We start from the raw sequence: 18458 nt of genomic DNA, 5'->3' as shown, positions 1-18458 counted from the left end.
AACTTCATTTGCCCCGGCCAGTCAGGTCAGTCTTAATAGAAAAACAATGACTAGCACTCCAGTACGCGAATAGGACAAGGGCTTCCCCAAGAACCTTGATCCTGAGAGTTAGATGCCGAGTGGCGTGTAGTGTTGCTGCCCCAGACTTCATCGGACAGGCGACTCCTCGAGGCACTGTGTCGCCGTGGCGAGTTTGATGAGATGGCGACTCGAAAAACGAAGACTTAAACCTCGGATATATGAAGCTGAACAGAACGGAACCCACCTCAAGATGATGACGTCGAATTACGGTTGCTGATGCCTGCCTTGTACGGGCTTTCTTCAACATCTCGTTTCGTCTAAACATGCGGCGGCGGATTTTCGGGATCCCAGCTTCGTACCACAGTACGACACCGCTCCACTAATTCATTCCGGAATGTGTCTTCCTCCCATTCTATTCTGCTTCTTTGGCAGCTTGCCGTTCCCCGTGCCTCGTTTCAACTGGGGAGCTTCGTCTCAACTTGAAGTGGACGAATCTTAAACCCCGCAGACCCTTGGCATCAAAGTATCGATACCTTCCCGTGCACGGCGTGCTCCCCGGCGGGTGATAAAATCCTATTTGTGATTTTAATTGACCGGTGAACATACCGCCATCTGGACTTTTAGCAACGGTATCCGTGGTGACAGAGCTAGGTAAGCCTGTTTTCTGCAGACGCAATTCAATTCTGACTGCTGGGCCGAAGTCTCATGGGACGTCCATCATCTTGGGCAGCAGCCGATCGATCCCAAGAAGACCTCCTGTGGGGGAGCTCGGAACCGTGCAGTGGTTCCGCGGCCGAGCTCTCGTGTGGCAGCTGTGGTAGGGCAAGTCCAGTGTTGATCCCCCCTTTTTTCACCAGCGGATCCAGGCCTTTTCGTTGATTCTCCCCCATAATAGGACTAGGGGCGTCCAGACAGGCTTCTCCCACTGACCCAAAGGGGACAAGGATTGGCAGTAGCGGTTTGCTCCTGCAAGGCACGGTGAGCTGGCAGCGGACACCGGCAACACGGTGTTGTCCCAGGCGAAGAAGCCATCGTCAACAAAAGTATGACTGGACAACACATGGTGCTGAAGGTTTTTGGCTTGACCCGCCTGACGCGCAAATGACAACGCTCTTCCCGCGCCCTGGGTGAATTGCAACAGCTGCTGCAGCACGGGCTCCTTCGCTCATCAAAGCAAGCAAACAAAGGCAACTCTAAAATGGTTATGGGAACGGATGGACCCTTCTTGTGATTATATTGTATTGGCGGAGTGCCAACAAATGGTCAATGCAGAGGGCGTCTGTAGCCGTCCGGCCGTGCAAAAGTGACGCCGGCCTGCCTCCCTGCCTCCCTCGACACGGTACGGTGTACTCGGTACGCGTGCAGTCTGTAGATAGTCTTCATCGCCTGAGGCGCCTTTACTTTTTGGCTCCCCACCTTCAACGGTTGACCGAGATGGGAAGGAGCGGGCCTCGGATCAATGGCGATCTCTTGTGCAGTGTGCAGCGTGCAGTGTGCAGCGTGCAGCGTGCACGACCGTCACCGTTGCCTCTACCACGAGCACGCACTGACGAGCTGTAACAGACTGGCGTCTACCAGCCTCCAAACCCACCCCCCAGTCCCCTCACCTCGAATGCAGGAGACGGACGACGAGAAAGTGATCACCTGCACCAGTTCCTGTTCCTGTCCATGTGCTGCTGCATGCTGCGTAGTAGTACCTCCTGTCCCGCCCCTCGTTTCCCCTGGCGCTCGTGCCGCGCAATGGATGGATCAGACGCCAAAACGTCGTCGCGTAACCGCTAGGATGGTAAATTCTGCCGGAACGGATCGCGTTCTGGCCATCCCTGACGTGCGCGGGCGTGGATGTTGCGACCGTTAGCTGTGCACAAGCCTGAGCGTGTGTCCTGGGCGAGAGGGACGTGGAGCATTGACCGCGTGCGTGGTAGACGCCTAGCAGATCGTGGGAGCGCCCAGGGGCTGAGCTGCAGACGTGAGCGCAGCTGAAGCAGGGGCGCTCCCACCCGCCTCTCCGACAGGACAGGTCAGGACGAGGTACGTACTTGATGCTGCGCAGACAGACCTGACAGTACGAAAGCATGTGCTGCCCGGACCTCTGCACTTGTCCTGCACTGCACTGCTCTGCTCTGCACTACTCATCGGGCCCCCAAAGAGGTATCGGCAGTTGCCCCAGCGCAGGACACTGCTGCTCGCTGCTCGCTGTTCGCTGTCGCTGCGAGATTGCTGCAAGAAGACGAGGACGACGACAAGAATAGCATTGCCACTCGCCAATATGGGGGCGGGGTCCGTCAAGCCGCCCGCTTGTTTGTTATGCGATGATTTTGCATCCCTTCGACAACGACGTGTCAACAAGGCAAAATAGAGCAAAGCCTCTGGGACGCTCCTGTCCTCTGGACGTCTGGACGGGCGGACGGACTAACAGTAGCAGCACCGTTCATTATGCTATGCTCGCCCAGGTATGCCGCGCTACCCAGGTACCCTTGTCAAGCTAGTACCATCGCACCCAGCATCCGGTGATTGGGTACTGAGTGCCGTGTACCTGCGCACCCAGACTCGCCGTGCAGTGACTGACGGCGGCCCCTACCTAAGCACAGGACGTGGTACCTGCCCCATCCCCGTTTGCAATGCATGAACCTCACCTGGGCCCTGGGCCCTAGGCCCCGGGCACTGGCACATCAGCATCTGACAAGTTGCCGTACCTTGCCTAACAGGGCATTCCAAGGTTCCAAGGTTGCGTCGGCTCGGGGGCAACCAGTTGTAACGAGTCTGCAGCGCAGGTCAAGCAGTCAGGGCAGGCGACGGCAGGCCAGGGCAAGCAGCAGAGCTCCCTCCCTCCCTCCCGTCCGTCCCTTGTCCCTTCCCTCCTCGAATGCCGTGAAGACGACTCAACTCGACTGACTGCTTGCCTGTTTCCACAGCATGCAACCTCTTCACGCACTTTTGACTTGACTTGATTTGATCTGATTCGATTGACCCGACCTGCTCGTTAACCTGTTGTCAGCGCTTTTGTTCTCGCCCTTCCTTTCTCCTCTCACTCTCAATCATCATCTCATCATCTCGCCTTCTCTCAAGAACCCACTGTCACGAACCCCAGCCCACCCTCGCATTGTCATCGAAATGCCATAAATCGTTGCCGTCTCACCTGAGAGCACCCGTCCGCTAATCTCATTGGGGTCGCGCTCAAGCAGGTGGAGCAATTTCCTTTTCAAATTCAGTCTACTCCTTTCTGCACACCATTTCGTCCGCTTCTTCACCGTGCCGTGCGTGGGACGGGCCACAACAACACGACGGAAGAAATACGGGGACAAGCTCGAGGAAACCCTGGTCGTGGGCGCAAATTGGGCCCTTCAAAGAAACGCTGAGACCCGAATCGTTAGCGAGATTGTCTGCCCCTATCGATCCTCCTCGGCCACCCCCAGCTTCTCTCGTTCATGCTAAGGACCGGGTCTGCCTCTCGCACGAAGCCAACCTGCTCGCCAGCTTCTCGAGACCCACGCCCAGTCTGGCGCACGAGTCCCCAGTCCTGCCCTCCTGCCCTCCCGCTCTCTCCTCCTGGAATTGTCGAATCCACCCGCTATTGGATCGATCTGCCCTTCATCCACCAAGTTCTCAGGCCAGGACTCACGGGCCCCATCGTCGTGCAGCCAGCAGTTCACGCCAGTTCCAATAGCAACACCAGCAGACCAGCCATTGAAATCAGGTCAACCTGTCGTCATCTCAGCGCAGACAAGCTGCAGTCTGGCGGCCCACAACAGACGCCTTCACTCGTCCAGCTGTTGTGGTTGTCTGTCTGCATTGACTGGTAGTGTTTCTTGGCCTCCCTCAGCCCTTCATTCCAACCCAGCCGACAGGCGCCTCTTAAACGCAACGAACGAAGAGCAACAACCAAGGCCCAGGCCTCAGAGACAGCTCTGACTTTCACCAACACCATAGCCGGTCCTTCTTTTCCTTTTAAATCATCTCCTTCAACCTAGTTTCAAGCGGTCCAACGCCCTTTACGGGGTCCTACTCTGAGTGGGCAGCCAGGCTCATTTGATTACCGTTGGATCCACGGTTATTCTAATAATTGCATCTTCACGCTAATCCCGGAAGCCTCACGCGAAAGTCGAGGTACCTGCGTCAGAACTCCCGGAGCCGCCTAAGGGAAAGGACCCGCATCCCAATCTTTCTGGTCCCTCCCTGCACGCCCATCAATCTCTTCACTTTTCCTTTTAATAATTCCAGGCCCAATTCTTCAGGAGGCCCGTCCACTCTTTTTTGATCTTTCCTATATCCAATCCCAACTCCAGTCAACCTGGTTGCCGGCCTACCCTCCTTCACGTATACATCCCAGCTATCCATTCCAAGTATCGATAACCAGACAACACCCCCATCGACCACGACGTGCACCGGTTTCGACACCTGCAATACCCCCCGAACGCCATCGATTGAACCTTGACGCTCACTACTGTTGACTCTGAATGCTCCAATTAAAGCATTGAGCTCTTACAAAAAGAGCTTCACTGAAGACTCGACCAATCGCTCTCCATTCGACTGCAGGGGTCGGAGACAGCAACTACTCACCTTGAACCTGGTTTTCACCACTACACAGTCATGACTGTCGCACACGACCTGACCCACCGAGGGTCAGCCTTGACTGGCTCTAACGGGTACGCCCTGGAGGACAGGTTCGAAGTTCTCAAAGAGATCGGCGATGGAAGCTTCGGCAGCGTCGTCTTGGCGAGAGTCCGGACTGCTGGTGCCAACGTCGCCAGGAGAGGGACTGTGGTAAGTAGAGGCTCGCACAACGAGCAACCAAATGGAGGAAGCTGATTCCTGGGCTAGGTCGCCATCAAAACTATGAAGAAGTCTTTTGAGTCTTTCACGCCATGTCTTGAGCTTAGAGAGGTTGTCTTCCTCAGGACACTGCCACACCACCAACACTTGGTTCCCGCTCTGGACATTTTCCTGGATCCCTTCAGCAAGAAGCTGCACATCTGCATGGAGTACATGGAGGGAAACCTATACCAGCTGATGAAGGCCAGAGACCACAAGTGCCTAGACAACGCGAGTGTCAAGAGCATCTTGTTTCAAATCATGCAAGGGCTTGAGCACATACATGCCCACAACTTTTTCCACAGAGATATCAAGCCAGAGAACATTTTGGTATCAACTTCTTCTCACCAAGACACATCTAATTCCTTCAGGCGGTACTCGGCTTTGGTCACACCACCCTCGACTCCCCCGACGTATACTGTCAAGATTGCCGACTTCGGATTGGCAAGGGAGACACACTCTAAGCTGCCGTACACGACATACGTCTCGACGCGGTGGTACCGAGCTCCCGAGGTGCTGTTGCGGGCCGGTGAATACTCTGCTCCCGTGGACATTTGGGCCATTGGCGCAATGGCGGTGGAAATTGCCACGCTCAAGCCCCTCTTCCCTGGTGGAAACGAGGTAGACCAAGTCTGGAGGGTTTGTGAGATCATGGGAAGCCCAGGAAACTGGTACAACAAGGCCGGTCAGCGTGTAGGTGGTGGTGACTGGCGAGAGGGCACCAGACTGGCGGGAAAGCTAGGGTTTTCCTTTCCCAAAATGGCCCCCCACTCGATGGACACGATCCTACAAACACCACAATGGCCTGCGTCGCTGAGCCACTTCGTGACTTGGTGCCTGATGTGGGATCCTAAGAACAGGCCGACATCTACGCAAACGCTGCAACATGAGTATTTCGCCGACGCCGTTGATCCGTTGCGTCCCAAGTCCTCCGCATCAAGAATGCTGGGCCGGAAGCCTTCGGAAATCGGCCGTTCCAAAGATGCCGCGACACCACCAGCCTCATCCAAGCCATCGTGGTTCAGGAAGTCACTTATTGGCCGCACTGACTCAAATGAGCCAGTCCCACAACAGGTTGTCAAGGAACCAACCGCTGTTCGACCGCCCCCCGTCCACATCGTGCCTGAGGCTGCTCCTCTAGTACCTGCGAAGACCCGACCGGCCGCCCCCAAGAGGACAACATGGAGCAATGGTATTTCCAACGTGGCGCCCATGCCAATTCTTCCCACTATCCGCCCTATCTCACCTCTTTCAGATGCCGTGACGGCTCAAGCCAGTAGCCGAACGCCATCTTACAACGACGCCTACGCGAACGGTGCTCACAGGCAAGGCCCACCAGAGGACAAGACATCCAAGAAAATTGGACGACAGCTGTCCGTTCAGTCGAATTCTAACCACTACTCCGAGATCCATCGACAACAGGCCGAGCGCGCGCTGAATGGCGGCAGTGGATTAGCGTCACCACCAAGTGCCCACAAGGAGAGCTTCTTTTCCCATCTGAGGAAGAGGGCACGGAGGTTTTCCGGACGACACCAAACCCCGGTTTCGCCCATTGAATCGGACATGGAGGCCCAAGCTGGATGCGGTCCATGGGGAAGCCAGAGATCATCCATGGTAATCGATCAACCACCGGCGCCTGTGCCAAAGGACACTTACGAACCCCTCGACAGAGCCTTGAGAGACGTCCAACAAAATGCCGATAACCTGCATGCCCCGGCCCCTCCCGCACACCAGGCCAACTCCCAGAGCAACCTGAAGCGTCACCACTCTCTGCCGCAGCACAAGCCTCGGTCCGTGGACAACCTCGCCGGTGCCGCGCGGAGCGGCGGCCCGATATCTAGCCGAACACGAAGGGCACAGGCCACACACGGAGTCCACCACTACGATGCTCCCGACGAGGCGGACGAACTCCTGGACGAGGTCCTCTCTTCGACGCACAAGGCCATGAAGCGAATTGAGCGAGACGGCAGGACTGACAACCAGCGACAAGCACCGAGCAACGCCGGATTCGCCAACCCGTACCCGACCCCTTCCCCCTCGGCCAACGGGAACGCATGCCTCTTCGGAGACGGGCAGGAGGTGGTTGCGCCCAAACCCTTGGATCTGAACAGGAAGGTTTCAGAATACAAATGGCCGACTCCTCCATATGAGGAAAGCGAGTGGGCAGCGTCGGCATCAGCCAGCATCTGGGCGGCCAGCAACCGATTCTAGGGCGGCCAAATTTGAATTTCAGACCGGTCATTTTCACACGGAGTTTATTTTTTATTTTTGGTGTTGAGGAGCACTACCGCGTCACTCTTTTGGACCGGATTTACGGCTGCGGCATAACATGTTGGGCGGCAGACATGGCATCAGTTTGCATTTGGATTCGTTGACTTCAAGCACCCTGCCCGCGGCAGGGCGGGCTGCCTCTTTCTTGCGAGTTGAAGATGCCGTACAGAATACCCCTTATAGATTGGACGGTTTGACCAAACGACCGGAGACTTTCTTCTTTACTTTGTTAGAGACACTGGGTGGTAAATGCCACAGCTGCTTTGTCTGGGGAGGCGGACGACCAGCCACAAGCTACACAGGTGCCACTGGAATGGGATCATCTAGGGACTGCTTGGGGCGTGGACTTTTCTTGGGAGAGGGTTTTGGAAACGGATTCAACCTTGGGAGAGTGGAAAAGAACAAAAAACGGATTTTTTGTTGTACACAAGGGAGTTGGGGTCAGGACAGGTTCTGCGATCAGACTCTCCACTCTGTTGTCCACTTCCGAGAAGGGGACGACGGAGGGAAGAGGTTCAGGTCTAGGTGCAGGTCTATCTTACATATCTAGGTCCAGCTCAGTCTGCCGTACAGGCGCTGGACATTGTAATCCAAACCAACTATCTTTGCTATACTAAGTCTCTTTTCCCACAAGACATGTGTGCATGGGTGCTAGATATGACGAGTGGAGTTGTGTGGATAATGTGAAGGCAGCAGAGACGAAGGATGCCGATGTGACATTGACGTGTTGACAGAGAATCCCAAGTAGTCAGACGGTGGTAGGTAAAGATCGTGCCTGGCACCGCAAAGATTTGCAAAGAAAGATTAGGATTAGGATTAGCAGTGAAGGGATCAGTCAAGAAAGACGTGTACGTAAAGCGGTTGGTTTCGAAGAGATCAAGCTGAGACGAAGTCCACCGTCGACGCCAAATTCCTGGGATCCCCCCACGAACCAGACAGACTGCAAGTGCGCGTACAGTAGCGCTGCGGTCGAATTGAGTTTAGGGAGGCGGAAGGGGTTTCGTGCAGGACCTGGCAGCGGTGCAGTAGCATGACCAAGGAACGCGGCCGACACAGCAGGCAGCAGAATTGTTTCCTGGAAGGATTTTGGGACGTATACGGGTGGCGTAAGCACGCACCTCTTGTCCGTTCCTCATCAATGGTATCGAGCCCATAGTGGTAGCGAATTGTGTCAAGTTGTATCGAACCCTTTGAGGTCTCTCTCTCTCTTTCTCTCCCTCTCTATCTCTATCTCTATCTCTGTGTGTTATTGTGCTGCGCAACACAGACGGTTATTTCTCAGAGACACTGGTCACTGCCTACCTCGGTTCCGGCTTGTTAGGCAGGGTAGGGTACTGTACTCGGGAGGAACCGACCCTTTGCCCCACTCTGGCACGTCAATTGGACCTGGACCACCAAAGTCAAGTGTCAGCGACGAGGCAGTCAGCACTCATCGCCCGCCCTCCAGCAGCATTTCCCTTCTTCAGCGGCTTTGCGATCCAGGAACTGACGAGTCGAAAAGGAGAACACCAGCAACACAGGCATCTCACCACTTCGACAGTGTCAGACTGGGCTTTTGAATATCGCGGCAGCAGCCTGTGAGCGAACGAGGTGGCCCGCTTTTCACCAACAGGCCCGACTCTGGACTTGGTTGGTCCAGGCCTGGACTCACACTCACCCAGCATCTTCATCTACACAGGACTTTGCCTCGCTCGGCAGCAGCTCCTCGAACACGCCACCGCTCCTCGCCCCTTGCTCACCGTCCTCATCGCTATTTCTGGCTTGGCTTGAGCATGACGACACTGTCCGTGAGACAGATTTGAGTTGTCGCTCGACACGAGCCGCCGCACCCCCTCTCACCCTTCGGTTTCGGCCACCATGAGCAACCTCAACCTGCCCATCCGCACTTCGCCCACCAGTGAGCGCAATCAGCAGAGCAGGAATTATTTCACCAGCTATGCCCTGCCCTCATCCACAGAGGCCATCAATGGGCCTGTCAGGGAGCCGATTAGAGACTTTGCCCCCATAGCCGACAGGTTAATCGTCGGCGTCGACTTTGGAACAACCTTCTCGGGGTGAGTCGACTTCCTGTCCTAACTGTCTGTGCTTTGTATAGTCTGCCTGGTTCCTTTTCTTTCTCATCGCCTCAGGCTGCGGGCTGCAGCAGGCCACAGGCCAAGCGAGGCCGTACCTTGCATGCGACGGGCCACAAAAGACTGACATCCTGCTTCAGTGTCGCTGCTGTCTATACATCTAATCCAGATGACGTCGAGATCATCAAGACTTGGCCCGGTGGTAATGGCATAACCTCAGACAAAGTGCCCACAGAAATCTCTTATGACCTCCCTCAAGACGCGCCACCTGGCACCAAGCCGACGGTGAAATGGGGCTTCCAGTTTAAGCCCGAGGAGTCGCGCCTGCGATGCATCAAACTCTTCCTAGACCGGTCGCAGAAGCTGCCATTCTATGTGAGCCCGCTCGAGACGGCAGGCCAGCTCAAGAAGTACAATAAGACAGTCGTCGATGCTGTCAGCGACTACCTGACCCAGATATATGACCACACCATGGACACGCTCACACGTAGATATGGCGAGTCGTTCATGGCATCTACAAAGGTCGACTTCGTGCTCACATGTCCGGCCGTGTGGTCAGATTACGCAAAGAACACGACCCTCCAGGCAGCCGAGAGGGCGGGCATGGGTGCCAAGTCCTCGATTCAGATGATCAGCGAGCCCGAGGCGGCTGCCGTCTACACGCTCAAGGCCATACAACCCAATCACCTAAATGTCGGAGATAATTTTATAGTATGCGACGGTGGTGGAGGCACTGTAGAGTAAGCGTCCCACGGAAAGCTCTCACTGCGTTCGCGAGCTATGCTAACGATTTTCAGCCTGATCGCCTACAAGATAATATCGCTGAAGCCCCTCAAAGTTGAGGAGTCGGCTGTAGGGACAGGCGGGCTCTGTGGTAGTGCGTTCCTCAACTATAGATTCGAGGAACATGTGAAAACCCGGCTTGGCAAGACTCGGTTCGACGAAATGAAGGTCAAGAAGGGCAAGACATGGCAGATGGGCTTGCGATATTTTGAGGAGTTCGTCAAGCGAAATTTCAACGAAGATGAGCACCAGGAGATAAACATCCCCTTTCCCGGCCTTCCGGACGACGAAGAAGTCGGCCTGGACTCAGGCTTTCTCGTCATGACTGCCGCGCAAGCTAAGGAAATCTTCGAGCCTGTCGTCAAGGAAGTCTGCGACCTTGTACAGGGCCAAGTCGATGGTCTCCGTGCCAAAGGTGGCATCGTGTCCGGGATCATTCTGGTCGGCGGTTTCGGGCAGAGCGACTACCTGTATAAACGGCTCAAATCGCACTTCACTAGTGCGGCGCCTCCACCGTATAGCGAGAGACCGACGCATGCAAGTGCCTTGAGCAGCGCCGGTGACAACTCTTCCATTGAGGTCATGCAGCCAGTGTATGCGTGGACGGCGGTCGTCCGTGGCGCGGTGCTCAGAGGGCTAGAGGGGAACATGGTCATCTCGAGGAAGGCGAGAATGCACTACGGCACGAGCTATGCGACCGTGTTTGACGAGGACAAACACTCTGTCAGTGAGAGGTATTGGAGCCCACTGTGGGAGAGATGGATGGTTAGCGACCGGATGCAGTGGCACATCGCAAAGGTAAGTTTGTCTTCTACATACGAAAGTGGCTAATGATCTGGGGGTGTTTGCAGATGCTGACTGCGAATCAGGGTGAGGCAATATCGCCACTGACACCAATTGCGTTCCACTACACACGGAACTTTAGGCCGGGGCAGTCTCTAGTAGTCACGGATGATTTGATTGCGTGCGAGGCCGACGAGCCTCCAGCAGCATACACGCGGGATCTGGTGCATGTGTGCAAACTCACTACGGATCTCAACGCCGTCCCAAGGAGCTTGTTCACCCGCTTGACCACGACAAGGGGGGTCGAGTTCGACAACCTGGATTTCACCCTTGAGATGATTGTCGATAGTGCAGGTTTGGGATTTGAACTCAAGGTCGATGGGGTCCGGTATGGCCGTGTGGACGCGGATTTCCAATGATGGGCATGATATAGAAGGCGATGACAGTCACCCTGGATGCGTCATAAAGACGAAGTACTTCGCGGGCGCAAATTGGGGCTGCGTGGGGCATGAATCTAGCAACAGCGATATAGTACCGTATATGGAGACAAAGCATCCGGGCTTTTGAAGGATGCTCAGCAATCCTGCCAAAAAGGCACAACGCAAAGCTCAGCGTGGCACAAGAAGATCACAATCTGCCACGATTTGCAGAAGTGAGGCTGTCGTGTCCGAGACGTCCAGGTGATTGGCCGCGCCGGCGAGTCGCGGACTTTCGATGCTCGTCAGAAACAGCAAGCAAGTGAGTAAGTACATATGGGGTGTGCTTCGAAGAAAGGCCAGCCGAGCAATCCCGACTACACCTGCCTGCCCAAACATTGTGCGCAGAGGCGCATAAGGCGACCAAAGTGGTTCGCAGTCTTGAGGGCGGACCTTTTATGCAGGGTGCACACTATGCGGCGTATGACATGTTGCCTGGTTTTTTTCTCTCATACCAGTCGGGCAACAAGCTGGGATTGAGTGCATGAAGAGGACACCACACTCCACAGCCACCTTTGGTTTTTCCCCCTTTTCCCGCCTTTCTCTAGTCCAATACGGAGATAATGGCACGCACTTGCGCAGGAGTAGAAGCTTTTTCACATTTTTCGAGGCGGTCTGGACCTTGCCACTAGGAGAATTGATTGACTGAAATGCAAATATAAGAGCCCTCTCCACCCCGCTGAGGAACACACTCCAGCGCGGTGGCCCGCCCCCCGTTGCTTGGGAGCATCATGGGGGCCGTCTCACGTACACCGAAAACATTCACAATTCAATTCATTTGATTGGCTATGATACTCTCCCATCAAATGAATATTCAGAATGAAAAAGACGCCGGTTTAGGAGGAAGTCCCGGACCGCCCCCCGTCCTTGTGTATCACTCATGATTGATGCTCAGCAAAGCAAAACCTTCTCTCCCCTTCGTCAATTTCAAAAGTCTCCCGACGAATTGAAGTCATGTCATTCATCAATTCATTCATCAATTCATTCATCATCAATTTCCCCTCCCAGAGAGGAAAACAATCAGCCCCAGAAATTAAAGATAAATAAGAAATTTGACAGTCGTCATCAGCTGTCAGACAAGTCGGAAGCAGTGACACCTGATACAGTACCCGACCCCGACCTACCACTGTGAATTTCACAGTCCAAGGAAGAAAATTAGAGAACACAGAGAATGCAAACACGCCCTATGAATGAGTTTGGACGACGGGTTCCTGCGTCCAACCGACGGCCGCCAAACACAGCCGAGCAACCCGCCACCACGGCCTGGGAAAAAGATGTGCAAGGGCAGAGAAGAAAAGGTGGTCATACGCTCACTGTCACCCAAGAGCTTGGGTGACCCTATGGGAATCCGGGACGGACCTACGGCTGACTGTGCCAGGGCTTCCTTCCTCCGCCGGCAACGATCCCGTGCCTGCTCGATGACGCGGTCCTCTCCGGCCCCCGCGTGCTTGTGTTCTGGACACCCGTTCGGGGTGCCTGCTTACCCGCCCTTGGGAAAACGGCGGGAGGCAGGCACATGAGACCCCCCTCCGCGGTGACGCGGCCCTCATGGCGGCGACGGGGTCATTGGCTGGAATGAGGAAGATTACCTCCGGGAACCCTTCTTGTGGGAGTGGGAGTGTGACCCGCGTTCACGGTCGCGTTCCCGGTGATGCTCCGACCGGTGGGGCCGGCTGCTGCTGCTGCCGACCTCCTCTGCGACCTGTTCCAGGCGGTGGTGGCTTCTGTGGCTGCTCCGGTGTTGGCTGTGTTGGCTGCGGCTCTGCCCCGGTATTGCCGGCAGTGTCTGAGGTCTCATTATACTGTCGTATGTGTGGCTGTCGATGATCCCCCGGTCCCGGAGATGGTTGACGAAGTGGCCGTCAATCTGCATGTGCTCGGGGCGGTAGTTATCGTGCACGAGGTGGTCGCGAATGTGCTGCATCCGCATGATGAAGTTGGAGCGGTTATCCCCGCTGGAGGTCTCTCGCGCTTCGAAGCGGTGGTCGATGCAGAACCCTGGAAGCCTGTGGTTTCAGCTACCGAACCTCATCCGACTCATTCCACCACTTGCGATATTGGAATTGCTTACAGCATCTCAGCTTGGACGGGAACCTCCCCTGGAGGTGCTCCTCATGGTGGTCCATCCAGGCCTGTGTCTCGTCGCCGTGGAACACACTTGGGCAACCCGTCAGGTTCCGCAATTCGCATGGCAGCTGATATCGCTCGCTCGGTGGACCTTGTCGATGGATTGTGTTGTTCACGTCGGTGCGGTGGCTGCGTGCCGAGGGAGCAGACGAAGGCGCAGACGAAGGCGCAGTCGACGCCGTCGAGCTCCACCCACCCGTCGAGCTTTCCGCATATGAGGGCGCGGAGCTGCCTGTCATGGACGTGGTGTCGTACGTGGTGTCATACGTGGTGTCGTATCCTGCATAGCTGCCGTAATTTGCGGTGCTAGTAGATGCGTTTGGATACCCGTATCCTGTCGAACTGGTTCCAGAGGTGGTCTGGTAGGAGCTGTCATAGTTTGCAGTACTTCCATACGCCGCCGATGACGGTGCGGCAGCGTGCGCAGAACTCTGCGTGCTATAGCTGTAGTAGTTGTCGGCAGGGTATTGCGCATACTGTGTGTCTTGCGCATCTGAGTACGTCGCAGCATAGTCGGTACGGGGTGCAAGGGGGTCGTCATAGCAGTCACTCAAGCTGAGTGATGCCAAAGACTGCGCATAATCGTCGGACCTCTCCTTGCCCTTGTGAGACCTCTGGCTGCTCGACATGGTGGGCTTATACTATGGAAATGATGACAAGGCTGAAGTATGCAGTGGGAGTTGTGCATGGGTTGCAGGGAACGAAAGCAAAGGCGGGCGCCGATGAGGGAAGAGTGGTAATCCATCATGGGTCCTCGACGGGGGTAAGATCACATATTATACACCATCAAGTTCGTGGGGAGAAAACTAACAAGATGCAGATGTATATCTCGGGTACGTCTTCCCTTTCCGATGGGGTACATGATAGGGTCTAGCGAAGCTGCAGCTCTCCCTCTCTGCGACAGATTGTGCGCGGGCGGCCACCCCTGCCTGACAGCTCGACCAGCTACCCACATGCGAACCACCAAAACACCCGTGGAACGAGAACGCGAGAACTCGTTCGCTTGAGCGCCGTTGGACAGCCCAGGGGAATTGATGACGACTCCAGAACGCGGTATGGCCTCGCGGTTTCTCTCGCTTCGGGTCGTGCCATGTCTTGCGACGTGGACCGCGGGCACTTGACTTCTGGTCCCTTTGCCCGGCCCCCTCTCCCACGTCGCAAACATTTCGAATGACGGAAGACAACCAACAACCCGCCACCTAGTGACGACCATCTCGAAACCGACCAAGTGTGTTGGACGGACGGCGATTGGCGACTCCGCACTCACCCTACCGGACCAGCCCTGTGGATGAAAGATGCACACCATCAATGGTGCATCTTCCTGCACATGCAACATGGTCCACCAGTACAACACCTTGGCGCATCCTGCGCTCACTACCACATCAAGCAACCGCTCTCTAGCGATTGGCCGGTGATGCCAGCAGGGCGTCGCCGACAAAGGACTGATTTAATCGGGTGAGTAGGCTTTGTCGATATTATATGGTTTCGTAATACTGTTGAACAATACAGCATAATCGGATTGCCAGCCCATTACCCGGGGAATCTGGCCACAATTGCCGTGGATCCCCTCGTTCAGGCTTGAGTTGGTGCAGCAAGCCAAGAACCGCCTCCGTACGAGGTCGGCAGAAGCCACATCCTCAAGTGGGAATGACTCCCGGCTGTGAACCGTCATGGCCGCATCCGATCCAGCTCGATACGCGCCCTGGTGGCTTTCGTTGCCTCACCGCAAGACTCCCCGTGATCTGTGTGGTTGTTGTCCAGATTGCTCCCATACTTCACCAATCGCACGGGAAACTCGTCAATATTGTGTCGAGCATTGGCGGTCTGGCTATCATGCAGGAAGTAGGTCCAGGGGACGCACCTCCCTGGTTGCATTGAGGTGCCGGCTCCGGCTTGGTCCATATTCCCGGAGAATCGAGCTGTCCGGCACACCGGGCTGCTCCGCGAAGGTGGACAAGCAACCATTTTTTCTAAGCTTCCAAAAGGTTTTGGTCTCTTGAATTCGAGCAAGAGTACTTCAGAAGAGCCGAAACTTCCATTATTCAACGTGGGACGGAAACGCACGATCATGTTGGACTGCCCTTCCTGAGGATGGCCTGCCAATTCGGGTGCAGCTACGTGCATATGCACATGCATGCCCTATTTCTTCAAGAGCGCCGCACACAAAGACGAAGGCGACATACTTGGGAAGGGAACTCGATCTGCAGGTGGGCTCGTGCTGAGACCCCGAAACTTGAGGCTCTGCGGTGAGTAAGCAGATGGTGCTTCTGGTTGCTATCCCCCACTCACACTGCTTGACGCTGCTGCATGATGCACTATGCGGCCAATCATGGTGTGGAGTGGAGGATTTGCAAGATTCCGCGCTGTCGATGGCAGATATGTTCTGCTCAACCTCCTCTCTTTTACAGGTGACTCAGAGTAGTCACACCGGTGGCGACTAGTTGAGCCACATGATAGACTCTCTTCGCCGATTTGATGATCCCTGGCCAGTGCCAGTACACGTCAGGCCCCGCGTGGCTGGGAGTTCTGCCGTCCACCCGGACGGCTCCTCGCGGCAAACTCTAGATGGAGCAAAAGGACCAGCGTCCAGTGGACGGAGCGTGAGCACTTTGAATGAGAAGAGGGTCCTCGGTGAGGAAACTGGGTAATTACTGGCGGGCGTTGTCATTGACCAAGATCTCGGTGCCGTAGCCCGATTCTCGGGAGCAGCTGCGTACCCAGGAGGACCCGACAAACACCCTTGGTGACGACGATGCCATCGAGCCATGTTTGTGTTATGTCGTAGCCCTCGTGTTGCGAAATAGCAGGGTTGTTATGCTCGTTCGAGTTTCGTGCACCCAGGAGAATTAAGCGACTGGGTCGATATCAACCCAACCCCTGATGCGGTGGACAGAACTGAGTACTACCGGCATCGTTCCCGGTATCCGCTAACCTGCGGGCCGAGTCTGCTCACATGGTATGATCTTGAAGGATCGATGGCGACCTTTCATCTATTCCGGGCTACAGAGCACCTTGGCTTTCGATATAATGTTTCTAAACTGTAGCTGCCCGCCATTCTCGTCGCCTTGTTTGATGAGGCCAGGGAAGGTGACACAGAAAATCTCTCTCTGGATGAGTGACTCCTCGTCCTCGCCTCCGATGTCCTCCATCGTAGCATGGTCAAACATGATCTGCTGATGTGGCACTATCTCGGGCATCCATACCTCGAAGACGGCTTTCTGCACGACGAGAAGGCGTGACAGCTCGATAGCGTTGCCTACCAGCTGTCGTAATGCTTGATGTCTTGCATCTGCGAACGAGTTTGCTGATGCGTTGCTGCTGTCAGCGTTGGCAGCGCTGTACGATGTGAGGGAGTCTACAACCCTGTTTATGTGGGCGACGACATCGTCAGCTGTTTGCACCGTCTGTACCTGCATTTTGTGTACCGCCTCCTTCCTTAGGACTGTTAGGGTAACGGATCGCCATTGGTTAATAGACTCAACAGACGCTGTACGCGTGTAAGCCCGGACTGTCTCAGCCCACACCTCGAAACAGAGACGAGGAGTAACCTCTGGGGTCACTTACCGAAAGATGTCATTAGTCTCTCCGTCTGCCTTAGCTGCTGTTCCTGGTCAGGTGACAAACCAACGAAATAAGCCCGGAATACCCTTTCCACCAAGACCCTGGACACGATAGACTGCAGAAGTTGGATCTTCGCGGTGCGCGCCAGCTCCTCATACATCGGCACAAGTTCAGCGAGCTCTTGTAGTGCCGTCTCGCCTGCATTGAACAAGTCGATCTTGACCTTCCGGAAATACGTAATGACCCAATTTTGTAGGCTGTTTCCCAGGTTCGCCATCCCAGAACCGAATACCTCGTCACTCGTCGTGCCATCAGCCCTCGTGCTAGTGCTAACCCACTCCTTCAAGCCCCTGATCTGAGCCTGGAGACCCCTTATCTCGTCTTCCCGGCCCTTCAGCTCTGCCCTCAGCGCGTCCCTCCAGCCCCTGGTGAGGTCTTCGGTCTCCGCCTCGCGCGCGCGCATTTCGTCCCGGAGCAGGCGTAGCTCAGTGTCAGTCCGCAGGAACTGCTGGTTCAGTGCGCTATGCTTGGCCTGCCAGAACGAAGCAGTCTCGCTCTCGTTGCGGGAGAGCTTGTCGAGCTCCCGCTGGAACTCGGTCTCCATGAGCTCCAGCTCACGCTCCAGGGTGGATATCCGCGCGTCTTTCTCCTTCATTCCAGCTTCTGTCGAGGACAGCGCCGAGACCGCGAGTGATCGCGTGCTTGGAGCGTTGCTACTGCGCCGGGACATGGGTGTGGCTGTGCCGTTGCTGCTGCCGCCGAACGGAGGGCCGCTGCCGCTTGGCGTGCGGGATTGGCTTTCGGGACTCGGCGAGGAGCTGAGTTGGGCTCGAGGTGGAGCTGCAATGACATTGCTGCTGCGCGCTGCGGACGAGGCCGAGGAGGACGAGGATGCAGGCATTTCTTTGCGGGGACTGCCGCCGCGAAAGACGTGAGTTGGGCCCTTTGAGGCACCGGCTCCTCCGCGTTTGTCCGGAGGACTCATCGGGGCGGCAACGACTCGAGCTGCGGGCAAGTGCAAGGGTTGGCGATGCTGCTGTCTCGGCCTGAGTGGTGGTGCCGCGAGTCGTCTCGACCCGAGTTCAGGGCCGGTAGGATTTCGAGGAGGGGTAGCCGTAGCAAGTGCTGCTGCATCGGCAAGGTAGCTGCATCATGTAGAGAACTCCGGACGAGGGATGGAGCAGAGGGACTTCTTGAAGGCGAGGACCCTTAAGTTGGTGCCTGGACTCGCCTCATAATACCGCCTGTTCCGGAAGCGCACCTGGGCTGAAGATGGCATAGCCTCCCAGGCTTCCTGTTGGCGGTTGCATGTGTGGTCGTCACTTTCTGGGGCAGTTCTTACTAAGCTTCGCTTAGCCGCTAGGAACCGTCCGAACAGGGGCTCAGCTTAGCCCCATGGCCCTATTTTGAGCCCGATTTGGGGTCCCTAGTACCTGGGTTCAGGGGTCTTTAAGCTGCTGAGCCTCAAATCTGCAATCTGACCCAAGCTTAGAACGTGGACATCACCAACTGCACTGGCCGTTACATTAGATAGCCACCTTCTGCCCAACAG

At 55.8% G+C, this 18458-nt stretch overlaps 4 protein-coding genes across 4 annotated transcripts; 2 read left to right on the top strand and 2 right to left on the bottom strand.

Moving 5' to 3' along the window:
- Nucleotides 1-4611: 4611 nt before the first annotated feature.
- Nucleotides 4612-7044, top strand: J7T55_006279 (uncharacterized protein; the record flags this gene model as incomplete). The annotated part of the gene is made up of 2 exons (XM_053142559.1): nt 4612-4785; nt 4843-7044. The coding sequence occupies 2 exons, from the start codon at nt 4612-4614 to the stop codon at nt 7042-7044; spliced, it is 2376 nt and encodes a 791-aa protein (XP_053001045.1).
- A 1917-nt stretch (nt 7045-8961) lies between these two features.
- Nucleotides 8962-11161, top strand: J7T55_006278 (uncharacterized protein; the record flags this gene model as incomplete). Its single annotated transcript, XM_053142548.1, has 4 exons — nt 8962-9158; nt 9317-9916; nt 9974-10757; nt 10829-11161. The coding sequence occupies 4 exons, from the start codon at nt 8962-8964 to the stop codon at nt 11159-11161; spliced, it is 1914 nt and encodes a 637-aa protein (XP_053001044.1).
- Nucleotides 11162-12803: 1642 nt separating this feature from the next.
- J7T55_006277 (uncharacterized protein) lies at nt 12804-13974 on the bottom strand (the record flags this gene model as incomplete). Its single annotated transcript, XM_053142537.1, has 2 exons — nt 12804-13216; nt 13290-13974. 2 exons carry the CDS (start codon nt 13972-13974, stop codon nt 12804-12806), a joined length of 1098 nt encoding a protein of 365 aa, XP_053001043.1.
- A 2361-nt stretch (nt 13975-16335) lies between these two features.
- On the bottom strand, nt 16336-17891 carry J7T55_006276 (uncharacterized protein; the record flags this gene model as incomplete). Its single annotated transcript, XM_053142526.1, has 2 exons — nt 16336-16787; nt 16910-17891. 2 exons carry the CDS (start codon nt 17889-17891, stop codon nt 16336-16338), a joined length of 1434 nt encoding a protein of 477 aa, XP_053001042.1.
- Between the last annotated feature and the right edge of the window lie 567 nt (nt 17892-18458).

The sequence above is a fragment of the Diaporthe amygdali genome (assembly GCF_026229845.1).
Source record: "Diaporthe amygdali strain CAA958 chromosome Unknown NODE_1_length_4327563_cov_65_473760, whole genome shotgun sequence".
Taxonomy (NCBI): Eukaryota; Fungi; Ascomycota; class Sordariomycetes; order Diaporthales; family Diaporthaceae; genus Diaporthe; species Diaporthe amygdali.
The sequence above is the reverse complement of the archived record's forward strand: the minus strand, read 5'-3'. Positions and strand labels throughout refer to the sequence as shown.